Here is a 17,504-nt window from a genome sequence, read left to right as displayed (position 1 = left end):
TTAACCCCTCTTTGATGCACTCATGTTTTGAAAATTCTTGGTGGGGTAGAAAAGCTGCACAATTGAAAGATACTTCAGTGATAGCACTACCAAGTGACACACGTACCAGACACCCAAGAAACTACACTTACTTGTCTTATATTTTCTTTTCTTGCTCATGAAAAGCATCAGAGAAGAATGGCTTTCCCTCCTTTTCCGGTGTTTTCAGAATATGAGAAGCAATAATAGACCGCTTCTCCCTTTCTGCCACTCCTACTGAATTTCTGACTTTTAGCTGCAGCTATAGCAAATCCCTCCACACCACCACCACTACTACCAGATTATGTAACACAATGTATTTTCATCTTAGAAACTGGAGTTGGACAGCATTGTCCATCCATCCAACATGCAAAATTTCCAAAAATGTTTCTAAAACCACAGCTTCTGCATTATAAGCACAGTTAGTTGTTTCAGTGTTGTGACAGAACATAAAGCATGAAAAATCCTGGATTTACCTAATTTTCTTTCTAGAAATCCTAGTGACTGAGTTGGTATTACTTTACTCTAAATTTCTCTGGCTACTTCTCTTAAGTTTATTGACTACTCAAAGAGTGGCGAAACGACTATACTGAAAAGAGTGGTGAAAAAAATTTTTTAAATGGCTTTTACATTTTTATTATTTTGCCTTGTCCAAACAGCTTATGGGTGGAGGGGGCAGGGGAGAATTAACATGTAAGCCTTGAGCAGATCATTTCTAGAGCTTGGATAACTTAGGGGAAATGCACTTTTCACCCTTGGCACTGCAGTTGATGTCTGCCTTGAAGGTTCTAAATGAAATGAGTGTGCTTGTGTCTCCTCAATCCCTAATGAGCAGGTTTTCATATGTCAAAAAGCCACACTCAGTTTAATACAATTGGTAGTCACTATTCAGAAGAAGATGCTGGAGTTAGTTACCATGGAGATGGAAGGATAAACACTACTGTACTTCTGACCTCTGCAGAGGCTGATTTCTCCAAATGACAGCTGAGGTCATGGGGTTAGTGTGGGACGCTCATTCCACTGTTCCTGCTCTGTGTCTAGCCTATGGATAAGTAAAGAATTACTGTTTCCAGCCTAGCAGTCCATTAACCTTCACAAGCCTGAACTTTCATTCAAATAATTGTAAAATAAATATAGGTGGTGAAACCTGAGGAGAATCACTGGTATTTGTATGCCCTTTGGAAAGTTTAGGTACCCAACCCTGAGTACAGATCCACTGATGTTTTAAATAATGAGATGATACATTTTCAAGCTTTTGCTGTAATAGGACAGTGTTACTCCCCTAAATTACCAGAGGAAACAAGAACTCTTTTATTGACTGGCAGCCAAGTAAACACAAACAGATATGGCAACAAATAGATTTAATCAGTGTGGGTGCCTTTTTGTGTTTAGCTGGAAAAGTGACTTGTCTTTACATATTGGCACTCCCGGTGAATTCATTAGCTGCAAATTTAATCAATAAGGCAGGATGGAGTGAGTGTTGTACTGAGATTTTGCCTTATGTTGTATGTGGTGGTTGGCATGTGGCCAAAGACAAAGAAGCAGTGGGTTCCCACTATAAACCACAGCTTGCAGTGTCCTGTTATGCGTATGAATCTGGAAAAAATACAGTTAGACCTATTTTAAGTGCCCACCAAAGGACAGGTCTTCACTACCGGCTGGATCGGCGAGTAGAGATCGATCCATTGGGGATCGATTTATCGTGTCTCATCTAGACGCAGATAAATCGATCCCCAAACGCACTCCCCGTTGACTCTGGAACTCCAGCTCGCAAGAGGTGGAAGCAGAGTTGATGGGGGAGCAGCAGTGGTCGACTCGCCGCCATCCTCACAGCCAGGTAAGTTGACCTAAGATGCGCTGACTTCAGCTATGCTATTTGCGTTGCTTACCTTAGGTCGATCATCCCCCGCCCCCGAATGTAGACCAGGGCAAAAAGAGACTTGACAATATAGACTAACTAAGAGAGTGGCCTTTAACTGAAGGTAGAATAGAATTTTACTGGAAACCTTAGGGCTATTTTAAAGTGGTACCTTGAGATGATCATTGTAGGTGAAGTCTGTAGTTAGGGTTGCCAACTTTCCTATTGCAGAAAACCGCATACTCTTTCACTGCCCCTGCCCCACCCCTTCTCTGAGGCCCTGCCCCCCACGCACTCTATCTCCCCTCCCATTGCGTGCTCTCCCCCACCCTTGCTCACTCGCTCATTTTCACCAGGCTGGGCAGGAGGTTGGGTTGCGGCAGGGGGTGAGGGCTCTGGCTGGGGGTGCAGGCCCTGGGGTGAGGCCAGAAATGAGGGGTTTGGAGTGTGGGAGGGGACTCCAGGCTAAGGGAGGGGCATATGGTGTGGGAGGCAGTATGGGCTCTGGGCTGGGGGTGAAGGCTCTGAGGTGGGGCTGAGGGGTTCCGAGTGAGGGAGGGGGTGCAGTCCCTGGAATGGAGTTTAGGTGCGGAAGGGGGCTCACAGCTGGGGTTGGGGTGTGGGAGGAGGTGCGGGGTGTGGGAGGTGTGTGGACTCTGGGAGGTGCTTACTTCAAGCAGCTCCCTGAAGTAGCTGCCATTTCCCTCCAGCTCCTAGGCGGGGGTACGGCCAGGTGACTCTGCACGCTGCCTCCATCCACAGGTGCTGCTCCCGCAGCTCCTATTGGCCGCAGTTCCCGGAGGCAGCACAGGGGCAGAACACAGAGCCCCCCACAACTGTGCCTCCACCTAGGAGGGGAGCTAGGGGTGGCGAGTTATATGGACCCGTGGTGCCCATGCTCCAGGAATATTCAGGGCCTGGGGGCCTGGCTCCACCAACATTCAGGGCCGAGTCTCTCTCCCAGCTCCACCTGTTGCCCCTGGATGCCTCCCCGGGAGCTTCTCCCGTCCCCATCTGCCTCCCCCAGGTGATTTAAAAGGACTTGGGGGGCCCCAGCTGCCGTCACCATCACTGGCAGTGCAGTGGGGCTAAGGCAGCTTCCTGCCCATCCTTGCTCTGCGCTACTTCCAGAAGTGCCCGGCACGTCCCTGCAGTCCCGGGGTGTGTGTGTGTGTGTTACCATGCACTGCCCCTGCCCTGAGCACCGACTCCACAGCTCACATTTGCCAGAAACTGCAGCCAATGGGAGCTGGGAGGCAGTGCCTGTGAGCAGTGGCGTGTGGAGACCTCACGGCCCCCCCGCCTAGGAGCCGCCACCAGAGGAGTGTGCCGGTCACTTTTGGGAGCCGCCTGAGGTAAGTGCTTCACCCTCTGCTGCACCCCAATCCTCTGCCCCAGCCCAGAGCCCAATCTCTCAATCCTCCCGCACCCAAACTCCCTCCCAGAGCCCGAACCCCGTCCTGCACCCAAACTCCCTCTAACAGGCTTCCAGTGAACTGAATTCCTGGCACAATGGATTTTTTTTTTAAGAACTGACAGTAACATTATTCATTCTCTTTTTGAAGCTTGAAGGAGAACTTGCATTGGCACCAGGTTTCCTAGCACCCCCAAATTTGGATTATGCTGGATACCATAAGTACATAGATGAAATGCTTCCAGCTGAAAGCCCAGTGTTATATGGACTCCATCCCAATGCTGAGATAGAATTCTTGACAGTGACATCAGAGAATCTTTTCAAAACTCTCTTGGAAATGCAGCCCAGGAATTTACTTGTAGGAGAGGAATCAGGACAGTCTCCAGAGGAAAAGGTAAGGTGGTGGTTTTTCTTAATCATGTTTCCCATAGGAATGCTTCTCATAGTACCAGGGGATGCCACTAAAAACAGAGCATTTATCGTATCACATTATTTCACTGAGATAGTTAACTTCTGATGATGGGAAATTTACCCAGTTTACCAAGATAAGCTCAGCTATTATAAATAACAACAGGTCAGATTTAAACTTGGTGTAACTTAGGGTTGCATCAGAGATGAATGTGGGCCCCTAAATAAAATAAGAGAAATGTTTAATTTTTAATGGAAACCACTGATGCCATTTTCCCTTTGACTGAAAGGTGGGGTGCCAGTGAATAAATCTATCTTCATCTTTTTTTTTAAAGAGCAAAGAAACACTGACTTAGAAAAACATAATGTTAAGATTTGTCTGATTCTGGTTTTCTTCCCCTTCCCTGCCATTTTCTATAAATTGTCAGTTAGGAAGTAGGTAACATTTTACCTTGACAGCTACTTCAATTTTTACTTTAAGTGCCTGGAACTGATGTGGTTAAGATCAGGCTTCAATTCCCAGCTCTGAAACAGAGTTCTCATGTGGTTCTGAGCAAATCATTTAGGGGAAGATTTTCTGCTGTGTCCAGCTTCCACTGAGTGCAGCCAAGTGGGGGAATGTCAGGAAGCCACTTATGGGCCCTGATTTTTCTGCCATAGCAATAGTCCCTTAGGGCCTCTATGCCAGCTGGGGATAGCGAGAGCACAGTATGTTTCAGCCAATCCCCCTTTCCCACAGTTCCGTGGAGATGCAGCAAGAAGGTCTAGGAGACAGAACACCTAGGTCTAAGCTTGCTGGCGACTCTCTCTCATAAGGGGTATCTCTAGCAGGGGACTTGCAGGAGGCTTCTGCTCTCTTTGGGCCACCTAAGTGGTGCAAATAGAGCAGATGTGGGAAGGGAATCTGCCCCTCAAACTTTCTGGGCCTCAGATCCCCATATGTACAACATATATTTAATAATGGGATAGGCATGCTGAAGAGATAAACCCTTAAATCCTTAACTGGCAATCAGATACTGCAATAATGGGGGCCATATAGGCACCTAGATAGAGGACGCTCTTGGTGGTGCTGTATGTGCTGATACATTATGCAGTTCTATTTAGTGTCAGGAATAACCCAGATATTTTCATACAGCCAAAATTGCTCCCACTAGAAATAAAATGACTAGTTTTAGGCATGGCTGCAAAGCAGCATGGAGTAGTAACAGAGTACATGCAGAAAGGGGTGAGATTGGTAAAACACATAAACAAGTAATGACAAAGGTGCACCCCAGTATTTTAACTCCTTCGCATTAAGAATCGGGGTTTCACAATATGACTAAGGGTATGTCTACACTACGGGATTATTCCAATTTTACAGAAACCGGTTTTTGGAAACATTGTATAATGTCGAGTGCACGCGGCCACACTAAGCACATTAATTCGGCGGTGTGCGTCCATGTACTGAGGCTAGCATCGATTTCCGGAGCGTTGCACTGTGGGTAGCTATCCCATAGTTCCCGCAGTCTCCCCCACCCATTGGAATTCTGGGTTGAGATTCCAATGCATGATGGGGCAAAAACAGTGTCGCGGGTGATTCTGGGTAAATGTCATCACTCAATCCTCCCTCCATGAAAGCAACAGCAGACAATCATTTCGCGCCCTTTTCCTGGATTGCCCAGGCAGACGCCATAGCATAGCAACCATGGAGCCCGTTCAGCCTTTTTTCACTGTCACCGTATGTCTACTGGATGTTGCTAACAGATGTGGTACTGCAGCGCTACACAGCAGCATCCCCTTGCCTTTTGCAAGTTAGCAAAGACGGTCACCAGCCATACTGTACCGTCTGCTGCTTTGCAAGTTGACAATGATGGTTACCAGTTATACTGTACCATCTGCTGCTGTCATGGGTGCTCCTGGCCGGCCTCGGTGAGATCGGCCGTGGGCGCATGGACAAAAATGGGAATGACTCACCAGGTCATTCCCTTCTTTAAGTTTTATCTAAAGGGAGAGTCAGTCCTGCCTAGACTATCAGGCAAGCCTACTAAAGAACCAGAGAGGCAAACGGACGCTCTGGGTCAGAGCCCCAGACATCCCGCAGAAATGATGAGCTGAATGCCATTCTAGGGGGTGCCCCTGCAACAACCCCACCCATTGCTTCCCTTCTCCCCCACCTCTCCTGGGCTACCGTGGAAGTTATCCCCCCCCATTTGTGTGATGAAGTAATAAAGAATGCATGAATTTGAAACAACACTGACTTTATTGCCTCTGCAAGCAGAGATCAAAGGGGTGAGGGGAGGGCAGCCTCCAGCTGCTATGATATTCCAGGCAGGACTGAATCTCCATTAGACAAAGCTTAAAGAAGAGAATGACCTGGGAGTCATTCCCATTTTTGTCCAAGCGCCCCCGGCCGATCTCACCGAGGCCAGCCAGGAGCACTCACGGGACGACAATGACGGATACCAGTCATACTGTACTGTCTGCTGTCCGGAAGGGAAGGGGATACTGCTGTGTAGCTCTGCAGCACCACATCTGCCAGCAGCATCCAGTAGACATACAGTGACATTGAAAAAAGGCGAGAGAGGATTTTTTTCCCTTTGCTTTCACGGAAGGGAGGGCGATGACATGAACCACCCGCGACAATGTTTTTGACCCTTCAGGCATTGGGAGCTCAGCCAAGAATTCAAATGGTTTTTGGAGAGTGCGGGAACTGTGGGATAGCTACAGTCGTCAGTCGCCCCTTCCTCCGTGAGCGTCCATTTCATTCTTTGGCTTTCTGGTACACTTGTCTCAGCTCCTTAAGTTTCAGCACTGTGTTGAGTCCCTATTGTGGCCTCTGTCCATCATAGCCTTGGAGATTTTTTTCAAATGTTTTGGCATTTTGTCTATTGGAACGGAGATCAGATTCAGTATCTCCCGGTGCCCAGAGTTCTGTGATTCCTGGTAAAGTAGCAGGCTATTTGGAGGCCTAGAGCAGGGGTGGGCAAACATTTTGGCCTGAGGGCCAATTCTGGGTATGGAAATTGTATGGTGGGCCATGAATGCTCACGAAATTGGGGGTTGGGGCGTGGGAGGGGGTGAGGGCTCCGACTGGAGGTGCGGGCTCTGAGGTGGGGCCAGGGATGAATTCAGGGTGCGGAAGGGAGCTCTGGGCTGGGGCATGGGGTTGGGGCACAGGAGGAGGTCAGGGGTGCAGGCTCCAGGCGGTACTTACCTCAAGCAGCTCCTGGAAGCAGCGGCATGTCCCCAGTCTGGCTCTTACACAGATGCACGGCCAGGCAGCTCTGTGCACTGTCCTGTCCGCAGGCACTGCCCCCACAGCTCCCATTGGCCAGGGTTCCCAACCAATGGGAGCTGAAGAGCAGGTGCTTGGGGCGGAGGCGGCATGCAGCGACCCCTGGCTGCCCCTATGCATAGGAGCAGAGGGGGGACATGCTGCTGCTGCTTCTGGGAGCTGCGTGGAGTGGGTCAAGCCCCCAACCCTGCTGCCCGGCGGGAGCTCGAGGGCAGGATTAAAAGGTCTGATGGGCCAGATGCGGCCCACGGGCCGTAGTTTGCCCACCCCAGCCTAGAGTATACATAATGAGCTGTTGGCCACTAGATCCTTGTGGACTGTTGTCCATATCACATAAGGCTACCTCACAAGTGAATCTGTTGTTGGAAAGCTCAGCGGTGAAGCCAAGGATGGAACTGGTATGGGAAGTCCCGATTTCAAATCTCAAAAGATCCCTTATAAAACCAGCTTTCAAATATGTCATTTTATTATTATAAATTGCATTTAGTCTAGAAATTGGGGAGGGAAAAATGTGAAACCAGGTTTTGTATTACATTTGCTTGTTTAAGATGTAGAAGACAAAATGTCTGATCAGATTGTAACGTGTGTGTGTGTGTGTGTGTGTGTGTGTGTGTGTGTGTGTGTGTGTGTGTGTGTGTGTGTGTGTGTGTGTGTGTGTGTGTGTGTGTACACATACATGCCAATGTGCGTGCATGCGCACACTCTCCCCCCGCCCATGCTAATAGATGTAGGGTGCTCACATTTATAAGTGTTGCAGTTTCATCAAGAAAGAAGAAAATCTGTTGTCTTCTTCTTCCCCAGAGGGGAACTTGGTACTTAAAGCTCAGCCCAATGCATTTTGAAATGACTAAGTTGTTAAAGCATTTCCTGATTTTGACTATAGAGGACTTATGTTCCTTTGATATCCAGTCTGCATTCATACTATTACCATACTCAAAATCTAATTTCCATAAGGAAAAAGCAGATGATTAACTCAGCCAAATTTGGATGGCATTGTTGATCCCTATAAAGATACAGTAGAATGATGGAGTGGGGGTTTATTTGGCAATAAAAAAATCTTTCCCCATTACTGCTTAGCTTCCTGAATTCCTGACAACTAGCAAACTACTGTTAATGAAAGCAACTTGACTATGATTGTTTTAATGAGTTTGGCGCACACCATTTTCATAATTAACTTAAAATATGACACTCTGTTCTGTGAAGGCAGCTTGTGTCATGTCTGTTCAGGTCATGACCATTACCTAGTTGCATACAAATTATAGGGAACATTTGTGAGAATACGTAATCTTGCATTTGTACTTTCCTATGCAATTCCTTCTTGTGTTTCTCTCCCACATAAAAAAGCTGCAGGAGAAAACTCAGGTCTGGTCCACACTAAGAAGCGGGGTCGAACTAGGGTACGCAAATTCAGCTACGTGAATAGCGTAGCTGAATTCGAAGTACCCTAGTTCGAACTACTCACCCGTCCAGACGCCACGGAATCAAAGTCCGCGGCTCCAAGGTCGACTCCGCCACCGCCTTTTGCAGTGGTGGAGTACCGGAGTTCGAACTATCGCTTCCGGAGTTCGAACTATCACGTCCAGATTAGACGCGATAGTTCGAACTCCGAGAAGTCGAACTCACCGCGTCGACCCGGCTCGTAAGTGTAGACTAGCCCTTAGGTAGAAATCGCTGTACCCAAGCTGCTCCAGAGATCCGTTGCATGTTCCCCTCTGAGAGGGGACCAATGAGACTATGACCAGAGCTGGATCAAGATAATTTGGTACTATAGGCACACCACAACATGGCTCCTCCAGGGCTCCCTGTGGCCCCGCCTGATGTTGGGAGTCTCAGTGGTGGGGAGCATCCCTCCCACTCCAGAGAGGCAGGAGCAGCAGTATGGGGCTCATTCTTTCCCCCAGAATTGGCAGCAGGGGCTCCCCTTCCCTGGGAACAGCAGGTGTCCTCTCTAAGGCATGCGTGGCAACAATGGGAGGCAGCACTTACCCCAGCTGTGTGGGGCATCTAGTGGGGTGGGTGCACCTGCTGCACTCTTCCCTCCCATGCCAGACACACATCCCCTGCTCTAGTCAAGTTTGCAGAAGGCAAGGCAAGCAGGCAGAGTGAGTTAACACCCTTTGAGATGCCTGAGGCAACCCTCATTTTTTGGGGCTATTGTGTCAGGCTCTACAGCCAAAGGCAAATATTGCAACTTTGGTTACACCCAGGTCATGTTTTCAAGCTTGTCTTTGCCACTCTAAGGGCTACAAACATACATATATATTTTAGTGAAACATGAGGTTCTGATGTAGTTGACTCAAGACCCAGGTTGGGCCTATCTGACTTAAACCAGCCCTGATTATGGGGTGATCTGGGGCATGGTCTTTAAAGCTGGAGTGCCAGGAGACTATACCTCTCAAGCTGCGTGGATCTCTGCCACTTTTACATGTCTTCCACACTCTCCCTGTGCTTCCCCCCCGCGGACTGGGGAATATGTCTTAGCAACTGATTGCCACCTGTCCACTGTAACTCTGTCTGTCCTGTCCCTTACTTCCCTGCTTTTCTGTGGCCACACACCCTCTCCCATGTTGCCAATAGGCCATGGAGATTTTGCAGAGAGGAATGCAACAGTTACGCATAGAGGGATGAGGCTGCTCCCTACATCATCTTTTTCCCAGAGGATTGGACCCTCTGTGGCTGTTCCAGGTTTGCTCCTATCTCACCACACAGCATGGGGGCTCTAGGGTCTAGTCTTGCAAAATACAGGAGGTTGAACTGGAGTCAGGTGCTTTTAGTTTACAAGTTCTTAGTCAGTCAATAAGGAATGATCTGCGCTCTTGTCTGATTCCAGAGCTGGGCAATGAAAAATCAGTATTAGATTGTCAGCTGTTTGGGGCAGGGAGTGTCTGTCTTGCGCAGTGTCTAGCACATGTGGGGCCATCAGGCACCACGGTAATACAAATAATCTTGGTCTTGTATGTTTAAAATGTGTGAATCCCTAATGCAGCAATTTCTGATCACTCTGTCTGTATTGATGTGATAAGGTTAAGAATGTCCTGGATGATATTCTGGAGAAACTTCCTGAAGAGTTTAACATGACAGAAATCATGCAGAAGGCCACTGTTCGGAACCCCTATGTCCTTGTTTGTTTCCAAGAGTGTGAGAGAATGAACCTCCTCATTCGGGCAATACGCAGCTCACTTAAACAACTGGACCTTGGTTTGAAGGTAAGAAAAGTGAATTTCTTTTACTAAAGAATAACTAGTCCGAATTCTTTGACGCCAAGTATACGTATTCTTCACAGGGGGAGCTGACGTTTTCTCCTGACATGGAAGCACAGCAGTCAGCATTGCTTTATGATAGTGTGCCAGATGCATGGACCAGGCTGGCTTATCCATCCACCTATGGCCTTGCACAATGGTAAGTATGCTTCAGCACCTTACCAAATAAAGTAACTTGTGTTGTTTAATTACCATGGATAATGGTCACATGGCTCTTTCTCATGTATATAAAATCTATCGTTTTAATTCAATTCATTTTCACTCTAGAGACCAAATGAATATTGCTGGAATACTAATCTTTAAATTGTTTCTAAACTTTTCCTTCTATGCTTTCTGCAAAATTGGAATTATACAGTGCAACCAATAGGGCCTGTCATTTTTCAAAAGGAATAATGTCACTACAGCCCCGTGACAGAGTAATTGGACGATGTTCCTAATCATAGTTCCACTAGCCTCACTCCCTCAACCCTTTTCATGCTGGGCTCCTTGCACTACTGTCTTTGTGCTTGTCCAGATTCAGAAAAGAGCTAATCCCACCCTACTCTTGGCCTCTTAATCTACACATACCTTTTGACTGCTTCAGCCTCATGCTTTCTTCCCACAGAGGCAATAGCAGAGCTCAGCTGGTACACAGCGTCTCTATACTTCATTGAATTTCATCCTAATGAAACTGTCACTGTTGTCTACATGACTATGTCGGCATTGAGGTAGCTGCTGCTTCTTGTTTCAGGATTAATGACCTCCTCATGCGGTGTCGAGAACTTGATACCTGGACACAAGATCTTGTGCTCCCTGCAGTGGTGTGGCTTTCTGGATTCTTTAACCCTCAGTCTTTTTTGACTGGTGAGTAGTAATGGCTAATAACATTTGAAGGAACAGTGTCATATAGTTTCAACCCCAAATTGTAGGTTGAAACAGTTTTACAAACAGGTTTTATTTTTAATCTAAACATGCCTTTAGCAGTGTTTCATGATGCTATATTATGCTACTGCATGAGAATGGATGACTGAAATTGACTAGAAACAGACTGGTTTATTTTCAATATTCAAGTTGTAAAGACTTAGAAATTAAGACAAATTAAGATGTTAAAAATGTTCACTTTTAACAATCTAATGTGTTCTAGAAGTGTATGATATCATGTTTGTTATTCTTGACACCGCCCTTTGAAAAATGTATTGGCAACCTTGTTTAGTACATCCAGGGCCTTTACTACCTATGGGAGCTACTACCCATGTGCTCCAATCCTAGATGGAGTACTTCTTACTCATGCAAGTAGTCCCTATGACTCAGTGGGATTAATGGCATGAGTAACAGTTTGCACAATCAGACATCTGGAAATAGTTTTTTCCCCTCCATCATAAGTCTTCAGTCTCCAAATCATCATGTTAAAGTCTGGAGGTGAGAAAAGGAAAGAGATGCTGAGTTAATTTTTTGTGCTTTATTAAAGAAAAGAGAAGTCTTAAACTGCTGATGTAACCATTGCTTTTCCATTCAGTATTCTTTAACCTCAATGTGTTAATGCACCACTCTGTTTCACTCCTTCTGTTCTTAACTTGTAAAATATTTTAATAGTGTAAAGGAAGTGAGAAAAAGTCTGGCATTCTTCCCAGTATATGTACTGCTACAGTATGGGATAAAAATCTTCAGCAGTGTATTAATCTGCTCCCTAAGGCCTTGTCTACACTACAGGGAAAGATCAATCTAACTTCAGCTACATGAATAATGTAGCTGAAGTTGATGTACTTAGATCTACTTACCGTGGGTTCACGCTACGCTATGTCGATGGGGGAGACACTCCCTTTGACTCCCCTTGTGCTTCTTGTTCAGGTAGAGTACAGGCGTCAATGGGAGAGCGATCTGTGGTTGATTTAGCGGGTCTTCACTAGACCCGCTAAATCCACCGCTGCACGTCGATCCCCCAGTAAGTGTAGACAAGCTCTTAGTCTTCATGTTTACAACCCACATACATGATTTCAGAATCTAAAGCAACTACCTAGGTCTCTAGAAGCCATTGTCAAGCTTCAGCAGCTTTTCGTTCTACCCATTAGTTTGTAAAACCAAATTCCTCTCAGGGACTTGCCACCCCACCAGTCTCAAGTCCCTGACTGCTGGTGTCTCAAAATGTTTAATTCTGCAGAATCCCAAGCCCTGTCGGTGGACAGTTGGTGATCCACAGGCTATAGTTTGGAAATCAGTGCAATAATGGGGGTTACACAATGAAGAGAGACTTGTAAATATGCTTTAATTCAAATTCTCAGTAGCCAGTAAAGGCATTCAACTAACCATTCACATTAGACCACAGATTCCTAGAGCATAGCCCTGAGGCTTATACAAACACACACCCCTTTCTCTCTCAGCCCGTTGATTCAGTTTGCTGTCAGGTATCATGATTTTCATCAGAGCCAGTCAATATTACCCCTTAGTCATCCAACTCACTGAGTGACACAATATGTAGCTTCTGCAGTATTCCTAGCCTGGATTACGAATCAGAGAGCAGGCACCTATTTTTGTGCTCAAATGAAAATGTATTTTGTTCTGTTGCAAGAGAGCTGACTGAATGGGGTGTTTGGTTTGTTTTTCATTTCTTAAAAGTTCAAAAGCAATTTATACAACTAATTTCTTGCAAACAACTGCCAGAGAGCCCCAATTGTATAGCTTTAGGCTCTAACAAGCCTGGGCAGGGTGCTCGGGGAGCAGTTGTGGCATTAAAATTATTGTCTATGGTGAACTGCTCAGAGTAATCCATTGGCTTTTTTTAAAGCTATTATGCAGTGCACGGCCCGCAAGAATGACTGGCCTTTGGATAAGATGTGTCTGACTGTAGATGTTACCAAAAAGATCAGAGAAGATTATGGCCACCCACCTAGAGAAGGCGCATATATTTGTGGTCTTTATATGGAAGGTAAGATGTCTGTTTAAATTTCTCGATATCATCCGCCTCATAATGACTGATGTTTGTTTGAATTTTTCTGCATGCCTCATGCATACACTCTGCTACTCTAAAGTGGATTACTTTCGCCACATGGAGTTAGAGCTAAGTTTACTGATGAGTTTGGGACTGATGATGGATTTAGTTAGTCCTTAGTTTGTTTAGACCAGGATTCATACATTCAGACATGGCCAGTGTCTCTACTTAATAAACTTACTCTACCATTAACAAAGCATTAAACCTGACTGTATAACAACAGAGCAGCAGCTCCACCACATAGTTAAGGTTAAGAAACACTTCCTGTTTAAAAGACTCCAAGGCTCTTACTTGGATTATCTTGAAATTTGCAGTGCTTCAAGGAGGTGCAGAGTAGCATTAACAGGGCAAATTTGCTGTCATTTCAGCAAAGGGTTTCTGAAATATGGCTCTCCTAAAAATTAACTGTTTGCAAAATAACCTCGTACTTCTAACATAGTTTTGCGCTCAAGTGTGGGCAAAAAGATCAGTCATTGTTATCCTTCCTCCCAAAAATGATCTCAACCACCTGGAATTTCTCTCAGTAAATTCCCTTGGGGGAAGCAATATTGAAAAAGTTATCAGGGTAAAATTTGAATCTTCAGGTTGGCATGAGCTAAACTGACCTGCCTAAGAGCATGACATATGCATAGGCAGGAAGAATAGGGATCTTCTGAAATTAGGTTTTCAGGCCATTAACCACGGTAACTACATGGCTTACTGTGTCATGCCTTGGTCATTGAACCTGAGCTGCACCTGTGCACTCCATGTTTGAACCCTACCTTGACAGCTTTCAGAGAACATGGGCTGTGCATGCTGGTTGTACTTGCATTCTGCAGGGGCTCATTTTGGAAGTTTTGCCCTGAGAGCAGAACTTATAGTGAGATTTTGAAGTGCTGTAAAATTAATGTTCAGACCCTTTCACTTTAGAAATGTTGTCAAGGAATGAGCTTTGTTTAACAGACAATGATAGAAGATTGTATCAGGCAGTTATGGTAATGGAATCATGTTTCCTGCACAATGGAACTGAGCATGATCAAAGGAAAGCAAGTCATTGGGTCAAGGGGTTCCTGATACACATGAGCTGCTCATAACACTTTGAGGTTCTGATTTTTTGGTGCAGAGCTAGGGAATACCTTCCTAGGCTGCTTCTCGCAGTGGGGACGTGGTTCCAGGATCACTGCCCCTGATGCTTCTAGAATGGAAGTGGGATCAAAGCATTTAGCAAAGGTTTCTGCTCTTCTCCCATCGTACTGAGAGCAAGCATACAATGCAGAAATGGGGGTGAGGAGCTGGGACTAGCCATGTTCAGTGCAGTTCATTAAGATGAATGAAGTAGTTCACATCTCTCTCAGCTTTCCATATTGCAGATAGATGTGGAAGACCCTCTTCCTCATGCACCAGAGCCCAGATCTGGATTTCTGCATCTCTACTTAAGAGCTGGTACATGTGTTCCTTCTAGCCCTGCTAACGGGTGAGAGGGACTTGAAGCTGCAGGGTGTGTTAGAATAGTGCAGGGAAGAATGAGGTGGAAGGAATAGGGTTGTGTTGTACAGTGAGGGATTCAGTGTTGTCCTTTCCTTACTCTATACTAGACCCTTTACCCTGAGGATCCTGTGTATAGGCAGGAGGGGGAACTGTGGTGTGCTAGACAAGGAGATGATGCAGAGGTGGTGAAATGACTAACATGCAGTCAGTATATTCTAGGGCAGATGAGGATGCTGAGAAGTTAATCCAAAATGTTATTCCAAAACATATAAAGACAATAACAGTTAAGGTTTGCCTTGTGCCCTTTCAAAATGTTAACTTCAGCTACACTCAATGTACCATAACTCTGTATTTCCTGGGATTCAGAAGTTTATGGTACATGCCATTCCAGCAATACTACCTTAACCTGTGAGTCATGTCCCAGCACACATACAGGAGTAGAGAGGTTATTTAACTTTGCATTTGGCACTGGACTAGACTAGTGTCCACAATTCAATAAAGATTTTGATAAATTGGAGCGGGTTCAAAGAAGAGCTATGAGAATGATTAAAAGATTAGAAAACATGCCTGACAGAGTGAGCACCTTGAGTCAACACTATTTAATAAAGACTGTTAAGGGGTGACTTGATCAGTCTATAAATATCTACATGGGGTATAAATATTTAATAATGGACTCTTCAGTCTAGCAGAGAAAGCTATAACATGATCCAATGAATGAAAGCTGAAGCTAGACAAATTCAGAAAGGAACTAAGGTGTAAATTTTTACCTGAGTAATTAAACATTGGAACTTATCAAGGGTCATGTTCTCCATCACTGGCCCCTTTAACATCAAGATTGGCTTTAGGAATTGTTTTGGGCCAGTTCTGTGTTGTACAGGAGGTCGTGATTACCTAATCTGTATAGTCTAAATAGTCCTTCTGGCCTTGGAATCTGGGAACAGAGCAATGTAGGACAGCGTATTCATACAGTCTTACACCTTCTGTTTACTCAAGCAAAACTCTGGTTACATCAGCTGTAGCAAACAGGTGCTACCTACCCACTCCCTGGACTACACAAACACTAAGCCTAATTCATATAAGCCATCCTAGACTTGGAAAATGTTCCTACCCTCTAAGTCTTAGAGACCCTGGTCATGTATTCCACCATAACTGACACCCTACAGAACTCAACAGCTGGAAGGGTACAAAGCACCACAGGGCAACTTTAACTTTGTGGTCATGCACATTCAAGCCTACTGTAACTCTTAGCTTAATAGAAAACAAAAATATTTGCATCTCTCAGATCTGCACACAGCTATGTTCCTAAAATGTACACTAGGCTAAAAGGTCAGTACGAGATGAGCTTTCCTTTCTAAGTCTAATCATTGGTTTATCCTGTCTTGTAGCCTGTCCAACATCAGTATGGCTTTACACAGCTCTTATCAAAATAACGCTTTCCTCAATTTCCTTATAAACCTTACATCGGGGTCATGAATGGTCAATCTTCACCCCAAACCGCACTTCACCTCCAGCATTTATAATGGTGTTGAAAGTGTTTTTAATTTATAAGGGGGCGGAGGTGTAGTCAGAGGCTTGCTCTGTGAAAGGAGTCACCAGTACAAAAGTTTGAGAACCACTATCTTACACCAAGCAGAAATCAGGAATGACAGGCGTGGTTTGCGCATACAGAAAGTAACAATACTTAAGTGTTGTGTTTTTTTAAGAGTGATGTAAATTTGAAATAGTGTGTCCTGAGCTGCTGCATACCTTCAACTCCCAGTCAAGTTAATTTGAGGGCTCTTGCCAGCTTGCAGGATCTGGCCTATCAAGTGTGAACACCTGACACAACAGGTATTACCTTGATGAAGCTTGCTGAGCTCAACCCCTGTGTGGAGAACAGGGCTGACCTTCACCAGCTACATCATGGTAAAAACTTACCTGGGCCTTTTCTCCGCTGAGACTTTACAGCCCACTGGAGTGAGTTGGCTTGCTGTAATCTCTTTGTAAGACCACAACTTTTTCTTCTGTCAGCCTCTCACTAGGTTTGTCTTCAATAACTCCCATGCAAGTCCATGCCTTGTCTGCACCGCAACAGAAGAGCCAGGGTCAGCTGGCTTGTAGCCATTTGGGCTCAGGCTGGAGCTGGGGTTCTGAAGCCTGGAGAGAAGGGAAAGTTTGAGAGCCCAGGCTTCAGCCCAGGTGGCTACACTGCTGTGTTAAGCCCTGCAGCCTGGGCCCATGACCTGGGAATCACAGCTGGGTTTTTTTTTTATGGTTGTACCCTGAGTTACTCCATTTAGATTAGTGTGAGAAGAGAATCCAGCCCTCTTCTAGTTGTAGAAGTATGTTGTATCACATGTTTCCATAAGAATAGACCAGTCATTTAATCATGAAGGCAATGTTCTGGGTGGCATGCTAATAGCTAAGCTCAAGATAGAGCTGTGTGCAACTTCACTATGGCTCACAAATTACCTACAGTTTTGCCACATCTGCTCTATCCTCAGGAAAGGTATCTACTACTAAGCAACTATTAAGTGCAGCATTGCAATGTACGAATGATTCAAGTTTCCATTTTGAGTGCCATTTGGAACTGTGTGTCTGTTTTTGATACAGGAGCACGATGGGACAGCCAGTCAGGGCTCATAGCTGAAGCCCGGCTCAAGGATCTGACTCCAGCAATGCCAGTCATCTTTGTAAGAGCTATTCCAATTGATCGACAGGAAACCAGACACATATATGAATGTCCAGTATATAAAACTAAAACCAGAGGGCCCACATATGTTTGGACTTTCAATCTGAAGAGCAAGGAGAAGTCAGCTAAGTGGGTACTTGCAGGAGTAGCCTTACTCTTGTCCGTTTAA

At 45.5% G+C, this 17,504-nt stretch overlaps 1 protein-coding gene and 1 long non-coding RNA gene across 2 annotated transcripts in view; one reads left to right on the top strand and one right to left on the bottom strand.

The window, feature by feature from the left end:
* The window catches only part of DNAH11 (dynein axonemal heavy chain 11), a 305,959-nt gene extending 288,455 nt beyond the window's left edge, over positions 1-17,504 (top strand). Inside the window, exons 77-82 of the mRNA XM_045004937.1 lie at positions 3,442-3,684; positions 9,996-10,178; positions 10,256-10,371; positions 10,963-11,075; positions 12,994-13,134; positions 17,257-17,504. Of these exons, the coding sequence (XP_044860872.1) occupies positions 3,442-3,684; positions 9,996-10,178; positions 10,256-10,371; positions 10,963-11,075; positions 12,994-13,134; positions 17,257-17,504 (1,044 nt within the window). The remainder of the gene's footprint in view (positions 1-3,441; positions 3,685-9,995; positions 10,179-10,255; positions 10,372-10,962; positions 11,076-12,993; positions 13,135-17,256) is intronic.
* Positions 11,353-17,332, bottom strand: LOC123363673. The gene is made up of 2 exons (XR_006576854.1): positions 16,582-17,332; positions 11,353-11,624 (listed from the first exon to the last, which is right to left on the bottom strand). It is a non-coding gene; the product is annotated as an uncharacterized LOC123363673 (long non-coding RNA).

Source organism: Mauremys mutica, chromosome 2 (assembly GCF_020497125.1).
Source record: "Mauremys mutica isolate MM-2020 ecotype Southern chromosome 2, ASM2049712v1, whole genome shotgun sequence".
In the NCBI taxonomy this organism is placed as follows: Eukaryota; Metazoa; Chordata; order Testudines; family Geoemydidae; genus Mauremys; species Mauremys mutica.
The sequence above is the reverse complement of the archived record's forward strand: the minus strand, read 5'-3'. Positions and strand labels throughout refer to the sequence as shown.